This window comes from Macrotis lagotis, chromosome 1, assembly GCF_037893015.1.
Source record: "Macrotis lagotis isolate mMagLag1 chromosome 1, bilby.v1.9.chrom.fasta, whole genome shotgun sequence".
NCBI classification, from domain to species: Eukaryota; Metazoa; Chordata; class Mammalia; order Peramelemorphia; family Peramelidae; genus Macrotis; species Macrotis lagotis.
In genome coordinates, this window is record NC_133658.1 from 506,494,173 (window position 1) to 506,514,681 (window position 20,509).

A 20,509-nucleotide genomic window follows, 5' to 3' on the forward strand; every position below is an offset into this window, starting at 1 on the left:
TATACTTTTACATATGTATATATAAAATATATGAATATATTTAAATTACATATAAATTATATTCATATCTAAGTTATATATATTTTATATATGAATAAATAACTTCTATATAAATAATTACAAAAATTAATTTGCTCCTCACAACAACTATTATTATTTCCATTTTACAGTTGAGAAAACTGAAGTAGAAGGTTAAGGTTAAGTGACTTGCCAAGGGTTACATAGCTAGTAAGTGTGTAAGGCTGGATTTGAAATCTCCTAACTCCAGGACCAGCTTTCTCATTACTGTGTCATCTACTTGCCTTAGACATTCAGTTTAAATGGATCTCCACTTTAAAATATATCCTTTCAAACCTCCTTTGTAGGAGCTAAGAATCTGTCAATTGGACAAGGAGGGAATTATTCCTTTCCAGATGGGAATTTTAAAGCAAACCTTTACTATAAAGCATTATACTAGAAAGGCTAACTTGCCTGCCAATAAGAATGTTAATGAAATTGTGCTTTTTCATAGACTCTTAGTTGCAAACTCCAACTTCACCAATTGGAATAAAAATTTGACAGCCTTCACTCTGTGGAATCTAAGAGTGTAAAAGAGAGGGAAACTTTTGCCAGGATAATATCACAGCATTATCAAACAGGGAGACGGCTTCAGGGTCTAACAAGATGGTGGACTAGACATCCTTTCTGATCCTCATGATCTCTCAAAGCTCTCCAAAACAGATATCATGTGCCTAAGATAAAGCAACTTCAACTAACTCCATGACATAAAACCAACAGAAAATTCTTTAAAACTTTGTGAATTACAAGGTAACCTGGAAAAGAGCAGAAAGGCTCTGCTCCCCAGGTTGGAGGGGCGGCCCCTCAGAGCGAAAGAACTTCAGCCTCCCCGAGGCAGCCCCAGGGCGCTGGGAGCCACAGCTCACGGGGGAGTCTCCTGAGTTGCACCCCGGGGAGCACCGGGCACAAAGTGGGGGAACAGCGGGGGATCTCTGCCAGAGCAAGCATGTGGAGCCCAGCCCTCAGGGCACACAGCCAGTAGCTTGGTCTTTCAGCAGCCCAGAGCCAGAAACAGCAGGCAGAGCCAGTAAGCAGGAGCCCCCAGGGCATGAGCCCATTGAGCTGAGGGAGGGGAGTGAAGAGAGAGAGACTGCCCAGCTCTGTCCTCTGCCCCTGGAACAGGACTCTGGGGCTCTGACCACATTCAGATCCTGATCACAGTCTAGGCCCCCCCATAGAACAGCAGGGCCCCCCCACCTCGGCCCCATGGCAGAGGGGGGCGCACCTGGTTATTCACAGACCAGGAGGGAGGACAGACCCTCACACGCTGAAACCCTTGTGAGAGTGTCCCAAAAGCTCAGGAAGCACCCCAAAACCAGGCCCAGGCTGGGAAAATGAGCAAGCAGAGAAATAAGAGGAAGACTATTGAGAAATATTTTGCAAATGAGCCCAAGAAGGATCAAAATACTCAGTCTGAAGATGAGGAAGCACAAGCTCCTGCATCTAAAGACTCCAAGAAAAAACAGAAATTAGGCTCAGGCTATGACAGAGCTCAAAAAAGACTTTGAAAATCAAATGAGGGAGTTGGAAGAAAAACTGGGAAAAGAAAGGAAAGAGATGCAGGAAAAACATGAAAATGAAGTCAGCAGCTTAGTCAAGCAAATCCAAAAAATGCTGAAGAAAATAGCATGCTAAAAACCAGCTTAGGTCAAATGGATAAAACAGTTCAAAAAGTTATGGAGGAGAAGAATGCCTTAAAAAGCAAAATTGGCCAGATGGAAAAGGAGATAAGAAAACTCTCTGAGGAGAACAAATCCTTCAGATAAAGAATAGAATTCAGGGAGATTGATGAATTTAACAGAAATGAGGAATCAATACTTCAAAACCAAAAAAATGAAAAATTAGAAGAAAATGTGAAATATCTCATTGAAAAAACAACTGATATGGAAAACAGACTTAGGAAAGATAATTTAAAAATTATTGGAATACCTGAAAGTCATGATCAGGAAAAGAACCTTGACATCATTTTCAAAGAATTACTACAGGAAAATTGTCCTGATATTCTAGAAGCAGAGGGCAAAATAGAAATGGAGAGAATCCACCAATCCCCCAGAGAAAGAGTTCCCAAAAAACCAACCCCTAGGAATATTATAGCCAAGTTCCAGAACTCCCAAGTCAAAGAGAAAATATTACAAGCAGCCAGAAGGACACAGTTCAAATATCATGGAGCTGCAGTCAGGATCACACAGAACTTAGCAGCAGCTACATTGGAAGCTCGTAGGGCTTGGAATATAATATACTGGAAGGCAAAAGAGCTTAGAATGCAGCCAAGAATGAACTACCCAGCAAGGCTGAATGTCCTCTTCCAGGGAAAAAGATGTACTTTCAATGAACCAGGGGAATTGCAAATGTTCCTTTTGGAATGGCCAGAGCTGAACAGAAAGTTTGATCTTCAGATACAGGACTCAGGTGAAGCATGGAGATTGGAGGAGAGGAGGGAAATATGAGGGACTTAATGAGAATGAACTGCATGTATTTCTGCACAGAAAAATGACACTGATAATACTCATATGAACCTTCTCAGTTAATAGAGCAGATAGAGGGAGCTTTTATAGTTGAAGCACAGGAGAAAGCTGAATTCGAAGATAAAATATGGAGTCAGTAGAAAAAAAGGGAAATGGAATGGAAGAAAGAAAAAGGAGACGGGGAATAGTCCAAGATATTTCACATAATAAGATTTTTTTTATTACAATGAGCTATTGCAATGATATGGAAGGGGGGAGGCAAGGGGGATGAGGGAACCTTTGCTCTCATCAGAGATGGCTAGGAGGGGAAACAGCATATATACTCAATGGGGTATAGACATCTGGAGTAAGAAGGAGTGGGGAGCAGGGGGAAGGGGTGGGGATGTGAATAAAGGAGGAGAGGATGGATCATGGGGGGAGAGTGGTCAGAAATAACACATTTTCTTTTTTACTTCTTGCAAGGGACTGGGATTGGAAGGCCTGCCCAGGACCATAGGGCCAGGTGGATTCTGGGCCTAAGGGGTGGTATGGGGGCTCAGGGCTTCTTGGCCCCAGGACCAGGGATCTGTGTGCTGCGCCACTCAGCTACCCTACAGCAGAGTCAGAGTGAAAGGAGAGAGAAAATATAGTACATGGTAGTGGAGAAATAAGAAAGGAGGGAGTTGTGATCAGCAATGGCAATGTTGGAAAAATATGGAAGTAACTTTTGTGATGAACTTATCATAAAGAATGTGATCCACCCATGGAAAAAAAAAACTTTGTGAATTAGGGGGCAGCTAGGTGGCGCAGTGGATAGAGCACTGGCCCTGGAGTCAGGAGTACCTCAGTTCAAATCCAGCCTCAGATACTTAATAATTACCTAGGTACCTGTCCTTGGGCAAGCCACTTAACCCCATTTGCCTTGCAAAAAACTAAAAAAAAAAAACAAAAAACCTTTGTGAATTGATGCCTACCCTAACCTTTTCCACCACCCATCATGCTACTGATAGTGAGACTGCTCTAGCCAACTGGTCTCATAAATTTGCAACAAAGCCTAACCTCACATCCCATTTCTCCCCTCCTTCTTTCCAGTGCTATGGAGATGTGGGCTCCAGGCTGCAGAAGTTTACTGGGGCCTCACTGGCAAGCACTGTGGCAATATTTTGTGCTACAGAAGATTTCTCCAGGTGAGAAAAGGAATAGAGGCAAAGGATCAGCTATCTGAGCTCAATATTCCTCCCAACTCCTCCTCTCAGAGCCTTAGAGATACAAACATCAAATGACATGAACTGTCCCTGGATGTAATGTCAGCACCTCTGAACTTCTAGACCAGAGAACTGAGAAACAGAGGGAATGAGACAGGACACTATTGTTGGGCAGAAAGGGAAATGTATGGCATTCCATTAATCTTGAGCAAATGAGCTCAGCAGCAAGTTAGGGCCAATTCAATCTTCTCAAAAGTCACTTGGGGAAGAGACCTAGAGAGGTGAAGGGTGAGCTGCCCAGCATGGGAGGAGGATTAAATGCTTTGAGATACAGCTCTCTGGGAAACCATTACTAAAGTGGAGGGAATCAGAATGTGAACAATTGGAGAAAAAGAACGAAATTGCCAAAAATCTCAGGAAGAAGAAAACTCAAAGATCTTAAACATAAGGAAATAAATCAACAGGGAAACCATTAACAGCAGAAGGAAACAGGACCTTCACATCTAGTAAATGAGTTGAGCTATGAATAAACATTATAAAAGAAAGGAAAATGATTCAGTATTTGATGGGACAGAGTACTCTAAGGTTTATGAATGAATGAGAATTATAAGAGTAGAATTTATGTTCTATTTATGCATAGGAAAAATAATAGGCAGAAAAAAAAGCTTAAATCTATGATAACAAATCTCACTAAAGGAACAAAAGAAAGAACATAATTGGGAATGCAAATATAGAGCAGTGAAGAACATTCTCAAAAAAGAGAATCAAAAACCAATAATATTAAAAGAAAATGTTCTCACTGAACAAAACATACTGATCTCAAAAACAGGATTTGAAGAGACAATCTAAAAAAAAACTGAACCATAATGCAAGAAGTAATACTTTTCTGTCCAGAACCTCTGCAGACAGAAAATAAAATAACAATTAAAAGAATTTCTAGATCACCTTCAGGAAAATATAGAAAACTCTAGGCTGCAAACTCCAAGAAACATAGTGGTTAAACGTAACAATTCATTTAAGAAAAAAAAGTTTTACAAGTGACCATGAGAAGGACCTTCAAATATAAAGGAAAGGAAATTTGAATAACATAAGACTGTTCTGTACTCCCCAGAAAATGCAGGAGGGAATGAAATAAAATATTCCAAAGAGCAAAGGAGATCAGACTAGCCCAGAATGACTTGCCCTACAAATCTGAGTTTAAACATAAATGAAAAAAATGGACATTCAATAATAAAGAGATTTAAAATGAATCAGATGGATTTCAGAAAAACATGGAAAGATTTATATGAACTGATGCTGAGTGAAGTGAACAGAACCAACATTATACACATTAACAGTAACATTGTGTCATGATCAACAAAGATCAACTTGACTCATCTCAACAATACAGTGATCAAAGATAATTCTAAAAGACTGTGAAGGTCTAAAAGACATTCACATCCAGAAAGAGAACTATGGAGTCTAATACTGACCAAAGCATACTACTTTTGCTTTTTAAAATTGGTTTTACTTTTTTTCCTTCTCATGGTTTTTGCCCCTTTTGTTTTAATTCTTTTTTCACAACATGACTAATATGGAAATATGTTTAACTTGGTTATATATGTATAATCTATATCAGATTACATGCTGTAAAGGGAAGAGGGAAGGGAAGGGAAGGAGAAAAATGTGGAACTCAGTATCTTATAAAAAATAAATGTTGAAAACTGTCTTTTCATGTAATTGGAAAAAAAATTAAAAGGGGGGAAAACCAGACCCAAATATATTATTTGCTTCTTGAACATCCCAAATAATAGAACTGAAAAGAGTAGTAAACAAAAGCTGTCACCAAAGATAGCAATAGCAACAGAGTGATAGTAGAAATTAGCAAGAATCTTCTTTCTAAAAGTACACAAAGAATCAGGGATGATGCAGAAATCTGGTAGAAGTAAAAAGGCTAGGGGTGGCTAGGTGGTGCAGTAGATAAAGCACCGGCCCTGGAGTCAGGAGTACCCGAGTTCAAATCCAGTCTCAGACACTTAATAATTACCTAGCTGTGTGGCCTTGGGCAAGCCACTTAGCCCCATTTGCCTTGTAAAAACCTAAAAAAGAAGAAGAAGTAAAGAGGCTAACCTAGGACATCATGAATGAAAATTTGCGATACCATACAGGCAAAATGTTTTTTGTAGGACTACATTACAAAATGGGTGGATGCATGAAAGGGGAAGGGTAGCAGGGAGGAGAGGAGGAAGACTGTGATATGCTCAAGTACAATAGAGGGCTATCAGTGAAGGAAAGGTGGTCTCTCTGAAAGAGAGGAGCCTTCAGGATAATGGACAAGGAAGATAGGAGGATTGGAAGAGAGGAAAAAGAGGACAGTCTTATTTTGGAAGTAGAAAGAGATTCCACTGGAAAATGCTCCTAAGGGTAGAGAGAAAGATGTTCTGTGAATGTCCTGGGAATTGCCTGAGAGAGTTGATGTTAAAAAGGGTACTTATGCTACCTTAAGAGGATGATAATTAGAATTCTTGGGGGCATCTGGAAAGAGTAAGAGGTTCAGGAAGAAATTTGAGGAAGCAGAAGTAGAAACAGAAGCAGCAGCAGCAGCAGCAGCAGCAGCAGCAGCAGCAGCAGCAACAGCAGAAGAAGAAGAAGAAGAAGAAGAAGAAGAAGAAGAAGAAGAAGAAGAAAGAAGCAGCAGCAGCAGGAGGAGGAGGAGGAGGAGAAGATAAACAGGGAAAAAGATAAAGATGAGGGATTTTGAGAGACAGGGTGGGGAGGGGAGTGGTGTCTTATCTCGAGACAGGAATTAGCATTGTTCTGGGAGTGAGACACCAAGGAAAAGTAGCAGAAATTGCCTAGAGACAAAAATGGATACCTCTGAAGTTTTGATTCTATGAAGAACAAAGAGACTAGATATATTAGAATAAGGAGAATCTAGAATACCCAGCAATGGAGGATATACAATGAAGAGAGAAATCTTCTCTAGAAAGAGTTGTCAAAAATGAAATTTAAAAAAAATTAACAGGGCGGCTAGGTGGTACAGTGGATAGAGCACCAGCCCTGGAGTCAGGAGTACCTGAGTTCAAATCCGGTCTCACACACTTAATAATTACCTAGCTGTGTGGCCTTGGGCAAGCCACTTAACCCCATTGCCTTGCAAAAACTAAAAAAAAAAAAAAAAAACCAAAAAAAAAAAACCCATTAACAAACAGAGCTAGTTAAAGGGGAAGAGAGAAAGAGAAGATTTGAGACTGAGAGGGGAGGGAAGTGAAGAATTAAATAACCAAACAAAAGGGGGGGGGGATGAAGTAGTTAAACAAAACTCCAAAGGAAAAAGTATAATAAATAAATGGGAAGAGGGATGGGGCAAGACCAAGAGAGCCAGTGGGAACAGGGTCACCTTAGAAAAGACTAAGCTAAAGTAACTGGAGAGACATAGTACTGTGTTTATAGTAGAAAAAGAAAAGAAATCCTAACTTGAAAAAATCCAATAATAAGAGAAAAATGGAGGAAAACCTTACTCTCAGAACTTTAAACATATATGGAAAAAGAAAACACGACAGATTGAATAAGAAAACAAAGCCCTATAACCTGTTGCATTTAAAAACAGACATACACAAAATAAAACTTGGGGAATGGAAAAAAAATTACTGTGCATCAGGTGAATTAAACAAAACCACAAGGAGTTAAACTCATCATCAACCCAAGATTAGTCTTTTGTGTGGATCTAATTCCATTGAAAAAATACAATCCAGATCTGCAATCTCAATCACAAGATAAAATTGTCTGACTTCCTTTATGCACAATAAGAATATGTTCACTAATATGAAGATACCTACTACTTTAAAGTATAGAGAGGCTGGTTTACTTCTTATATTTACCCATTACATTTACAAAGTGCAAACAGCTTCATAACAGTTTCTCTCCCAATCTCCCAACTTTATCAATTACTAGAAGGAGAAAGAAAGCTCAATATCAAAGCCTAAAATTGTGTGAACATATAAAATGATGAGCCATCTTGCTTGGGTTGAGATATTGAGAGTCTAGATTGTTACCTAGAATTCCTACTGCCAAATACTTTACCTCCACACCCTGATGTAAAGTATAGAGGACATTCTAATATAGTTGGTATTCAAGAATGAGTGAATGAATGAATTAGGTACCAGGTGGGTATTCTTTCTGAGAAGCTCCACATTAGACAATTTCTTCTTTAGTGCCATCATCTTTTTCATCTCTTTTCATCTCTTAAAAATAAACTCCAAGATGCTCTAAAGTCTGAGTACTCCAAGATAAAGTAAGTTTTTTGGAAGTGGAAATAATTGTTAAGGAGAGGAGGAGCTTATAACTACATTGAATATGGTGTTTATACTCACCATCAGGAGAGAACTGGTCCCTCTCAAACACAGTTATGCAGAGGACATCCTGTTCTAGGTCCTTGATAAAGAACTGGCAGTTGGAATTCCACTTGGGGTTCAGTGTGTCCTGTATTGTCTTTGTAATATGACACTGGGAGCCCATTGTCACCTCACAATAGGGATTACTTTTACCTGGATTGAATAAAATAAGTCTTAGCTCATTTTCTGTCAGTTTTATATATGTAGTTGTATAGTTTTGCACATGCAGTTTTATCCATGAACATATCCATGGTTGCCAGCAAAATTATTCCCCCCCAGCCTCAAACCTAACTCCCTGCCTCAATGTCATGTTAATGAACTTAATATAGTAACTCCCACTAAGTCACACTATTACAGAAAGCAAATGAGAACCAAAAAGTTGATCCTAAGTATGAATCTGCTAGACTATTTTGAGCTCTAATCCTGCATGGTGTGTCTTCAATAGGATATCTCAAAAGATGCTGTAATTCAATAAATCCAAATCTGAACTCAAGAAACTAGCCCTTCTTCAAACTCACTTATTGCTGTTGAGAGCAGGTACCATGTTCCTTTTACTGATGTAGATTCTTGACTTCAGAGTCCTCTTGAACCCTCTTATTTAGACCTTATACCTGGTCAATCAACAAGCACTAATTATATACTAGCTAAGTGCCAGGGAAATAATCACCAAGAAAAAAACAATTCCTACCCTCAGGGTTAAGTTCTATTGAATCTACCTTGCATCTGTCTCCTCGATTCATATGGACACCTCTCTATTTTTGACTCATCACTCATTACCAATATCTAGCACAGTTTAGTAAAAATGTATGACAAGAGAATTGAAATGTATTTTTAAAAATCCATCTATTTTTCTTCACAAAATGAAGTATGACATCTAGAGTATTGTAATAGTTTCCTAATTGGTCTTCAAGCCTCTGTTCTTCAAATACATGCTTCCTAAATACCAAAATCATTTTCTTAAGGTTCAAGTTTTATATAATGCCATCACTTACCCTCTAAATATTACCTATAATCTTTAGAAAAAATTATAAAATCCTAACCTTGGCATTCAAGACTCTTCTTAACCTGCCACCAACTTACCTTTCCAGTCTTATTTCATAGTACTCTTCTTTTTATTGATATTTTATTTTATTTTTCCAATTACACATCATGAAAGTTTTTCAACATTCATCCATTTGTATATTTATAAGTTATACAATTTTCTTCCACTTTCCCTTCCTCCCCCTTCTCAGAATCAAACAGTCTAGTGAATGTTGCACATATCATAGTACCCTTCTTCACATTCTTAGCCAAATAAAGTTTTGCCCTTCCTTGACCTAAACATTCCCTCTCTCTAATCACTTGTATAAACTGTACTCTCTACTCATCTCTGTCTTTCAATTAATCAGTCAATAAGCATTGATTAAGATACTAAGTGATGAGGATAAAAAGAAAGGGAGAGTCCCTGCACTCAAGAACTCATTCTAATGATGAAAACAACATGTAAACAATATGAACAAATAAGATTTATACAAGATAAATAGAAACTAATTAACAAAGGGAAGGGACTAGCATTGGGAGGGATCAGGAAGGCTTCATGTAAATTAGGGGGGGCGAACCTTTTTTCTGCCATGGGCCATTTGGATATTTATAATATCATACAAAATTATCAACTTAAAATTAGCCTGCTATATTTGGTCAAACATTTAATTAATTCACCTGTAAAAAGTTCCTATATTTATTGAATTTTGAGCTTCATCTGCAGTTGCAAAGGTAGCACCAGAACAAATGATTCTGAGGGTTTTATATGGGTCAGATATTCCCTGCCCCTGATGTAGGAGGTAGGATTTTAGTTGAGGTCTGTCACAAGCCAAGGAAGATAGAAGGGAGAGTATTTTGGGGATGGGGAAAGTCGGTGAAAATATTTCTTCAAAACTGAAGCTCGGGCTCCACTTCCATACTTACTCTTTCCCCATCTCCCCAACAGTAGGAGCTTTCTTCTCCAAATTATCTTAGGGTACATCTATCTACATACATAACATGCCCCTTCAGTGGAATGGAGCAGGTATCTGAAATTGGATTCTAGGTTATTTTTGCCCCTGATTACAAACATCTAGCACAGTTTAGTAAAATTATGACAAGAGAATTGAAATGTATTTTTAAAAATCCATCTACTTTTCTTGACATATTGACCTATGCAATTATTTGGGCTCTATATTTCCTGGAATATTACTGTCTTTTAGATATCTCACTTATCTCCTTATCTCACTCAAAAATTTAGAGGTATCGAGGTGGCTAGGTGGTGCCATGGATAGAGCACCGGCCCTGGAGTCAGGAGTACCTGAGTTCAAATATTGCCTCAGACACTTAATAATTACCTAGCTGTGTGGCCTTGGGCAGCCACTTAACCCCATTTGCCTTGAAAAAACCTAAAAACAAAACAAAACAAAATAAAAATTTAGAGGTATCTCACTTATCATCTCATAGGATGATGGCCAAGATAAAAGTTCTGTACTTTCGTGAGTATTGGGGGAAAAAAAAAAGAGGTTCTTGGATAATAACTGCTAAAGAGAAAAAAAAATAAAAGCATATTCTTACCATGTGACCAACAAGGCTTTAGTTCAATGCCTTCAACAATGTTCACCATCAACCTCCCAATGCCTGTTGCCCTTTGGGAGCGAACTGTGTTGGGGGGTGAAAAGGATGCCAAGGATTACAATTCAACATTTTGATATCCTGCTTTCCCACCACCATCTCCCTCAATCCACAGCCCATATTTCTTTCTCTTCTCTACCCCATAAAATAATAACAGTTTCCTAATAATGTTTGTCCTTCATTTTCAAAGACTGTGACATCAGGAAGTTGATGTTATGACAAATATATGAATTGGCTTTGAGTAAGGGGGATGCCATGCTAAGTCACCAGCCGCACTTTCTCCTGCAGAGCCATCTGGATCCAGTGACTAGATATGAACTAGGACAACTGGAGATGGTCCAGGATGCAGGGCAATCAGGGTTAAATGACTTGCCCAAGGTCACACAGCTAGTAAGTGGCAAGTATCTGAGCCCGGATTCAAACTCCCATCCTCCTGAATCCAAGGCCAGTGCTATTTTCCACTAAAAAGAATCATGAGCCATACTTTTTGTTTTCAGAGTGAATCCTCTATTCTTTATCCCATACTCAGCTCCCCCTTCAGCATCCATTCCACTTTTTGTCACCTTTCTCAATTTCTGGCAGTATTTCCTAGCCCAGAGGATACTGGTTTGTACCAGGATGGACCCCTGGAATTGATTCCTTTTAAAAAAATATTTTATTTCTTTTTGCAACTACATACAATGGTAGTTTTTACCAACCATTTTTTTTTGCAAGGTATTGAGTTTTACAATTTTTCTCCCTCCCTCCCCTCCTTCCCCCCAACAGAAAGCAATCAATATAGGCTTTACATTTGAAACCAAGCTAAATATAATTGAATGTGTTGTGAAAGAAGAATCAGATCCAAAAGAAAAAAATAAAACATTAGAGAGAACAAAATTATATAATACATAAATCAACTTTTAATAATTGAAGATAATAAGCTTTGGTCTTCATTTAAACTACACAGTTTCTTCTGTGGTAATCTTCCATCACAAGTCCCTTAAAATTGTCTTTGATTATTGTATTGCTGAAATGAACGAGTCCATCAGGGTTGATCATCACCCCATGTTCTTGTTAGTGTATAATAGGTTCTTCTGGTTCTGTTCATCTCACTCCACATCAATTCATGCAAGTCTTTCCAGGCTTTTCTGAAATCCCATCTTTCATGACTTCCTATAGAACACTAGTGTCCTGGAACTGATTCTAAAAGAAAACATTGCCCTTGATACTATAGATTACCTACCTAAGTATGCTTTTTCCCTCTTCTTTTTCTCAGTTTCAATGTAGAATTCAGAAGCAGCTTTAATCTTCTGTACCCAGGCAGTTCTTAGAAAAAAGAAGAGAGAATGTTGCTAAATAAAACTCAACCTGGGAATCTCAGTCCCCAGAATAGTACTGGTATGTACCACAATAAATATTTATTGAATGAATTAATGAATGAAGTCTATTGTGTGTGTACAAAGTCATTCAATAAGCATTCATTAAGAGATTTTATGTTCTATACCCTACGGTTGAGTGCCAGGGACTCCCCCCCACTCCAAAAAAAAAGGTAAAACTGGTCCCTGTCTTCAAGAAGCTCATGTTCTAATGGAGGAGATAAGCAAGAAAAGAATAAGGTATATACACCAGATCTTTATAGAGTAGATGAAAAACTATCTCAAAGGGGAAGGAAGCTATAGGAAAAGTCTCCTGAAGAAGGTGAGATTTGAGATGAATTCTGAAGAAAGCCAGGGAGACTAAGAGGTTAGAGATGTAGATGGAGAACATTCTAGGCAAGGAGGAAAGCCAGTGCAAAAACTTGGAGATAGGAGATGGAATATCAAGGGTGAGGAACAACAGATAGGCTAGTGTGGCTAGATTGTACAGTATCAAACAGAAGCCTTAATTTAGAAAGGTCAAAGGCTCCCATTGCATCTGTTGTCTTGCCACTGGACTCTGATGGCTTTGGAGGAAAGAGGCTGATAACTTTGCATAGCTGTGCCTCACTTAAATCCAGTTCACTCACAAGTCAAGGCATCATCTTCATGATGGCATTGGTCCTCTTCAAGAACAAAGGAAAAATAACGTAGAGTGCATGGAGAGGAGTAAAATGTAAGATCGAGAAGGTAGGAAGAGACTAGATTGTGAATAGGTTTAAAAGTTAAGTAGAGGACTTTATATTTCATAATGGAAGTAAAAGGAAGTCAGTGGAATTTAATGATTTTGGAATGGTGTCTGGAAATCAGACTTAGTTTTAGGAGATTTACTTTGGCAGCTCAGGAGAGGATGAATTTGAGTGGGGAGAGAAATGAAGCAGCAAGTCCACTTAGAAAGTTACTGCAATATTCTAAGGGACAGATAATAAAGGCATGAAGTAGGATGGTGGTTTTATGAGTGGAAAGAAGAGGACAAATATGAGAGATGTGGTGAAGGCCGGAATAGCAAAAAAATGATAAAAGACAAAAGATTTGATAAAGATGTGAGATATAGGGTGAGCAAGAGGAATTGAATATAACATTAAGGTTGTAAGCCTGGATAACTTTGAGAATGGGTTGCCTTTATCAATAATAAGGAAGTTTTGGAAGGAGAAGGAATTTTGTGGAAAGATACTGAGTTCTGTTTTGGGCATGTTGAGATTAAGGAGCCTATAGGCTATCTAATTTGAGATACCTAAATTGGTGGTACCAAACTGGGGTTCAGGAAGGAAATTAGGACTATATAAATGGAAATAAGCAATGAACTGAGGATTTCATTGGGTGATGAAACTCCCACTATTAATTGGTACCATGTCTGAAACGTACAATTTGTAGAAAATTGCCTAGGACACTAAAAAGGTAAGCAATTTGCTTAGAGTCACACAACCAGTATAGCCATATGTTTAGGCAAGAGGGAAAGAGCCAGTGGAATAGGAACACTTTGAAGATGAGAGAGAGACAGACAGACAGACAGACAGAGAGACAAAGGAGAAGATAGTGGGGGCAATCTGAGGGGAAAAAATCTAGAGGACACAGGATCAAAAATGCATCTAGAGGGACTGGCCTTAGCAAGAAGAGCTACCTCTTTGTCCAAGACCAGTAAGAAGTAGGAGTTTGTGAGAAAAGGAAACCTGAGTAATGTAAAATAAGGGGAAAAAAAAAGAAAGGCGAGCTTTTGGTCAATGACCCCAGTTTTTTGTCTGTAAAGTATGAAGAGAGATTCTTAGGAGAGATGGGATGATCACATAGTTCCATGAGAGGTTTGAAGAGAGATAAGAAACTTTAGAACAACCACGATGGAAATTATTGAGTCAACAATGGAGGAGTCAAATTATTGCCTTGTCATATTGAAGGCACAATTGAACTTAGATAATTTAAATTTGTAGTAGATCCAATCATCACTGTTTCATGATTTTTTTCCAGCTCTATTCAGTAACATGTGAACATGGGAGATGGAGGCAGATTCGAATTACTACCCTGTTACAGTGAAGGCACAATTGAGATTAGATAATTTAAGTTCATAAGAGAACCAATCATCAGTTTCATAATTTTTTCCAGTTCCATTCAGCAATGTGTGAATAAAGGAGACAGAAACAGATGGTGTATGTTTGACAAAGGCTGCTGTTTAGAAAGTTGTGATGGGGGGGGGGGGGCAGCAGAGCCAAGACGGAGACAAGAGAGGAACATCTCTTGGGTGTTCTCTCTCTCTCTTAAAACTCATAAGCTAAGGACTCTAACTACATTTTTGAGAGACAAAATCGACAGAGGGACCCAGTGAGGCAGTTCTCCAACCCAAGGTAACCTGGAAAAGAGCAGAAAGATTTGGTTCCATGGGTCAGAGGGTGGCCCGCCAGAGGGGTGGCCCACCAGAGCAAAGGAACTTCAGCCTCCCAGAGGCAACCCCAGGGCGCTGGGAGCCTTGGCTCACAGCAGCGGGGGGGAGTTTCCTGATCCACACCCTGGGGAGCACCAGGCACAACTTAGGGGATCAGAGGGGACCTCTGCCAGAGCAAGCATGTGAAGCCCAGCCCTCAGGGCACACAGCGAGCAGTGTGGCCAGGGAAGCCCAGATCCAGGAACCAGAAGCAGGTGGAGCAGTAAGCAGGAGCCCCCAAAGCATGAGTGCTGAGCCTATGGAAGGGAGTGAAGAGAGACTGCCAAGCTCTGTCCTCTGTCCCTGGAAGAGAACACTAGGGCTCTGACCACATTCAGATCCCGATCACAGTCTAGGTTCCCCCCAATAGAACAGCAGGCCTTCCCCCACCTCAAACCTGTGGCAGAGGGGTGCGCTTATGGTTATTCACAGACGAGAAGGAAGACAGAACATCACACACACTGAGATCCTTGTGGGGGTGTCCCAAAAGATCAGGAAGCACCCCCAAAACCAGGCTCAGGGTGGGAAAATGAGTAAGCAGAGAAAAAAGAGGAACACCATTGAGAAATACTTTGCCTGTGATCCCAAGAAGGATCAAAACACTCAGTCTGAAGATGAGGAAGTACAAGCTCCTGCATCTAAAGTCTCCAAGAAAAACAGAAATAGGGCTCAAGCTATGACAGGGCTCAAAAAAGACTTTGAAAATCAAGTGAGGGAAATAGAAGAAAACTTGGGAAAAGAAATGAGAGAGATGCAGGAAAAACATGAAAAAGAAGTCAGCAGCTTAGGCAGATACAAAAAAATGCTGAAGAAAATAACATGGTAAAAACCAGCAAAAGTCAAAAGGATAAAACAGTTCAAAAAGTTATTGAGGAGAAGAATGCTTTAAAAAGCAGACTTGGCCAGATGGAAAAGGAGATAAGAAAGCTCTCTGAGAAAAACAAATCCTTCAAACAAATAATGGAACTGAGGGAGGTTGCTGATTTTATGAGAAATCAGGACACAATACTTCAAAAGAATGAAAAATTAGAAGAAAATGTGAAACATCTCATTGAAAAAACAACTGATCTGGCAAACAGATTTAGGAAAGATAATCTAAAAATTATTGGAATACCTGAAAGTCATGATCAGGAAAAGAGCCTTGACATCATTTTCAAAGAATTACTACAGGACTTCTGGCCAAGATGGCAGAAGAGAAGACAGGCACAGTTCTAAAGTCTCCTGATCTCTTCCCCATCTATCACATGAAACAAACCTCTTAAAAGAAATCCTACCCACAAAACTCAGAAAGAAAAGCCAGTAGAAAGAACATTTACCTCAGGATTTGTCTCCGGCAGCTGCTTTGGCCAAATTTGGGAGGGTGAGTCTGGGCTCAGAGGGAGGATCAGCCCCGGATTAGCCAGATTAACAGCTGAATTGGAACCAGGAGTCTGAGGGCCCAAGAGCTGTACCTGCTGGATCAGTGGTGGGGTTGGACGACAAGGGCTTCGGTCCATGGGGAACAGAGGCGCTGGTGTTGGTGCTGTCCCCCTGGAGCTTGGGCACAGGGCTGGGGGGAGAGTTCTGGTGCAGGAGAGCTGCAGACACCATCCTGGGCTCCTCTGGTCCCATTACAACTCAGACCTCCTCCCAAACAAATGAAAACTACTTCTGCCTCAGGCCCAGGTGTGTGAGCAGAAGAACGAGCCCAGTTGAGAAATGACCTCAGGCCAGGGTAAAGTCCACCATTGATTGAAGGCAAAAAAAAATTCAATAGCTCCAACCCCTCCCTTCAAGGAAAGGGAGAAGGCCTCAATGAAGATCACAGACACTCCAGAGAAAACAACGAGCACCTCCTACTGGACAGCCAGAGAAACTGCACTCAGGGAGTAAAGCCTTTAGTGATCCCAAGCCCCAGTGAACCAGCCCCTCCCCAACTCAGGTCTTAGCAAAATGAAGAAAGGTCAGTGGAAAGGTGGATCCATAGAAAAATTCCTGGAAGGGAAAGACCCTAACTCAGAGAGACCTGCAACCTCTGAGGAGAATACAATCTGGTTTCCAGCACAGAAAGACTTCCTTGAAGAAATAAGAAAGGAGCTTAAAAACTTGGGAGAGACAATTAATACCTTGCAACAAGAAAAAACCTTAGAAAGTACAATTGAACAAATACAAAAGGAGAATAAATCTCTCACAGCATCAATTGGACCAATACAAAATGAGAACAAATCTCTCAGATCCTCAATTGGACAAATACAAAATGAGAATAATTCTCTCAAATCCTCAAATGGGCAAATGCAAAAAGAAATTAATTCTCTCAAAACCTCAATTGGTCAAATGGAAAGCTCTTTCAAATGTAGAATTGACCAATTGGAAAAGAAAACTCCTCCCCCAAAACAAGAATGGAGTCTACAGAAATTAATGACTCCATGAGACAGCAAGAGTCAGTTAAACAAAATCAAAAAATAGAAAAAATAGAAGCAAATGTAAAATACCTCATCAACAAAACCACTGACCTCGAGAATAGATCGAGGAGGGACAGCCTGAAAATTATAGGACTTCCTGAAAACATTGAAGAGAAAAAAAGCCTGGACTTAATATTACAGGATCTAGTGATGGAAAACTGCCCTGATATCATGGAACCAGAGGGCAAAGTAGTTATTGAAAGAGTACATTGATCCCCACCAGAAAAAGATCCTAAAATGAAAACACCAAGGAATGTTGTAGACCAAACTGCAGAACTATCAGATAAAAGAGAAAATCCTGCAAGCAGACAGAAAGAAACAATTTAAATATCAAGGAGCCACAGTAAGGATAACGCAGGACCTGGCTCCATCAACATTAAGGGATCGAAGGGCCTGGAACGAGATATTTCGAAGAGCAAGGGAGCATGGAATGCAGCCAAGAATCTACTTTCCTGCAAAGTTGAGCCTTCTCTTCCAGGGGAAAAAGATGGACATTTAACGAATTGGAAGAATTCCAAAAATTTCTGATGAAAAGACCAGAGCTAAACAGAAAATTTGGACATCAAACAGGAGGTTCAAGAGACACATGAAAAGGTAAAAAAAAAGGGGGGGGGGCGGTAAAAGAAAAAAATGCAATCCAGCAAATGGAAACTGACTATATCCCAGTGTGGGGGGGCGGGGGGGAAGATTCTCATAAATCTTGAGAATCGTAACTCTAACAGAGAGAATACACCTTGCCAGAAATGATGGACATTCATGACCTATCCATGAGACTGCTGACTTTAACCCCACTTGGGAGAAAGACTCTAATAACTCTCAGGAATTTTGACTCTATTCGATAGAATATACTGAACTAGAAAGGACAGACACTCAGAATTTTCTATGACTTAGAATGATCTAAAAAAAAACACTATCTCCTTAAAAAGAGGGACAGGAAAGAGACTGGAGGAGGGAAGGGACTGAATGTGATAAATCTTACTAAACTAAGGGGTACAAAAAAACTATGGTAATAGAGGGGAAGAAGGGAGCAGAGGAGAAACACCTGAATCTTCTTCTCATCAGACTTGGCTTAAAGTCAACCTACACATACTCAGTTAACTTATAAAATATATAACCTTTCAAGTATTAAAAGGGGAATAGGGGAGGGGGGATGGAGAAAGGGAAGGGGAGTGGGGGAAAAAGGGGAAATAACAAAAGGAAGGGAAGGGAAAAAGGGAAAGAAAGGGGAGGGTGTGATATAGGAGGGCGAACACACTGAAGGGGGTCATTTTCAGAAACAAAATACTGGGGAATGTGGATAGGGGGGGGAAAGGGGGGGAAATGCAAACAGAGGGAAGATAGCATGGAGGGCAATAAAGAATTAGTAATCATAACCTTGAATGTGAATGGGATGAACTCTCCCTTAAAACGTAAGCAAATAGCAGAGTGGATTAAAAACCAGAATCCTACAATATGCTGCTTACAAGAAACTCATTTGAAGAAGAGAGATACATATACAGTAAAGGTAAAAGGTTGGAGCAAAATATATTTTGCTTCAGCTGAAGTAAAAAAAGCAGGGGTAGCAATCCTTATCTCATACAAAGCAGCAGCAAAAATAGATAGCATTAAAAGAGATAAGGAAGGAAACTTTATCCTCCTAAAAAGTACCATAGACAATAAAGTCATTTCAATATTGAATATATATGCACCCAGTGGGACAGCACCCAAATTCTTAGAGGAGAAGCTGAAAGAACTACAGGAAGACATAGACAGCAAAACTCTACTAGTGGGAGACCTCAACCTCCCACTATCAGATCTAGATAAATCAAATCATAAAATAAACAAGAAAGAAGTTAAGGAGGTAAATAGATTGTTAGAAAAATTAGATATGGTAGACTTATGGAGGAAACTGAATAGGAATAGAAAGGAATATACCTTTTTCTCTTCAGTACATGGAACTTATACAAAAATTGACCATGTAGTAGGACATAAAAACCTAATGATCAACTGCAGAAAGGCAGAAATAGTTAATATGCAATAAAAGTCATATGCAATACTGGGACAAGGAGATATAGACCCAGAGCAAATTGGAAACTGAATAAACTCATTTTAAAAAATGAGTGGACCAAAAACCAAATTATAGAAAGTATTAACCATTTTATTCTAGATAATGATAATGATGAAACAACATACCAAAACCTATGGGATTCATTCAAAGAGACTCTCAGGCGATATATTATAGTTCTAAATTCTTACATGAATAAATTGGAGAAAGAGGAAATCAATGAACTAAACATGCAACTAAAAAAATTAGAGAAAGAACAAATCAAAAATCCCCAATTAAATACCAAATTAGAAATTCTAAAAATTAAAGGAGAAATTAATAAAATCAAAAGCAAAAAAACTATTGAATTAATAAATAAAACCAAAAGTTGGTATTATGAAAAAACCAATAAAATTGATAAACCTCTGGTCAATTTGATTTAAAAAAGAAAGAAGAAAACCAAATTGCTAGTATCATAAATGAAAAAAGTGAACTCACCACCAATGAGGAGGAAATTAAAGTAATAATTCGAAATTATTTTGCCCAACTCTATGCCAATAAATATGATAATCTAAGTGAAATGGATGAATATTTACAAAAATATAAGTTGCCCAGGTTAAATGAAGAAGAGATTAAATACCTGAACAACCCTATCTCAGAAAAAGAAATTCAACAAGCCATTATTGAACTCCCTAAAAAATAATCTCCAGGGCCTGATGGATTCACAAGTGAATTCTACCAAACATTTAAGGAACAATTGGTTCCAATCCTATATAAACTCTTTGGAAAAATAGGGAAAGATGAAACTCTGCCTAACTCTTTCTATGAAACCAATATGGTACTGTTACCTAAACCAGGAAGAGTTAAAACAGAAAAAGAAAATTATAGACCTATTTCCCTGATGAATATAGATGCAAAAATCCTAAATAAAATCTTAGCAAAATGATTACAACAAGTCATCACTAGGATAATACATTATGATCAAGTAGGATTTATTCCAGGAATGCAGGGTTGGTTCAATATTAGGAAAACTGTTAGTATACTCAATTATATCAACAACAAACCTATCAGAAACCATATGACCATATCAATAGATGCTGAAAAAGCTTTTGACAAAATACAGCATCCATTCCTATTAAAAACACTAGAGAGTGTAGGAATAAATGGGCTGTTCCTTAAAATAATTAGCAGTATCTACTTGAAACCATCAACAAGCATTATATTCAATGGGGACAGGCTAGAGGCATTCCCAATAAGACCAGGGGTGAAACAAGGGTGCCCATTATCACCACTACTATTCAATATTGTATTAGAAATGTTAGCATCAGCAATTAGAGAAGAAAAAGAAACTGAAGGAATTAGAATTGGGAAGGAAGAGACAAAACTCTCACTCTTTGCAGATGACATGATGGTCTACCTAGAGAATCCCAAGAAATCATCCAAAAAACTACTGGAAACAATTTGAAATTTTAGCAAAGTTGCAGGTTATAAAATACACCCTCATAAATCCTCAACTTTTCTATAT

General features: G+C 38.9%; 1 protein-coding gene across 7 annotated transcripts in view; it reads right to left on the reverse strand.

Annotated features, from left to right (window-relative positions):
- ITSN1 (intersectin 1) overlaps positions 1 to 20,509 on the reverse strand; it is a 322,258-nt gene that overhangs the window by 15,207 nt on the left and 286,542 nt on the right. For 6 of the 7 annotated variants that reach the window (XM_074214064.1, XM_074214063.1, XM_074214060.1 and 3 more), the window contains 3 exons: positions 11,936 to 12,018; positions 10,657 to 10,740; positions 8,059 to 8,232 (listed from right to left, as the gene is read on the reverse strand). In XM_074214064.1, the coding sequence (XP_074070165.1) occupies positions 8,059 to 8,232; positions 10,657 to 10,740; positions 11,936 to 12,018 (341 nt within the window). The remainder of the gene's footprint in view (positions 1 to 8,058; positions 8,233 to 10,656; positions 10,741 to 11,935; positions 12,019 to 20,509) is intronic. The other variant, XM_074214062.1, reaches the window with a different exon arrangement.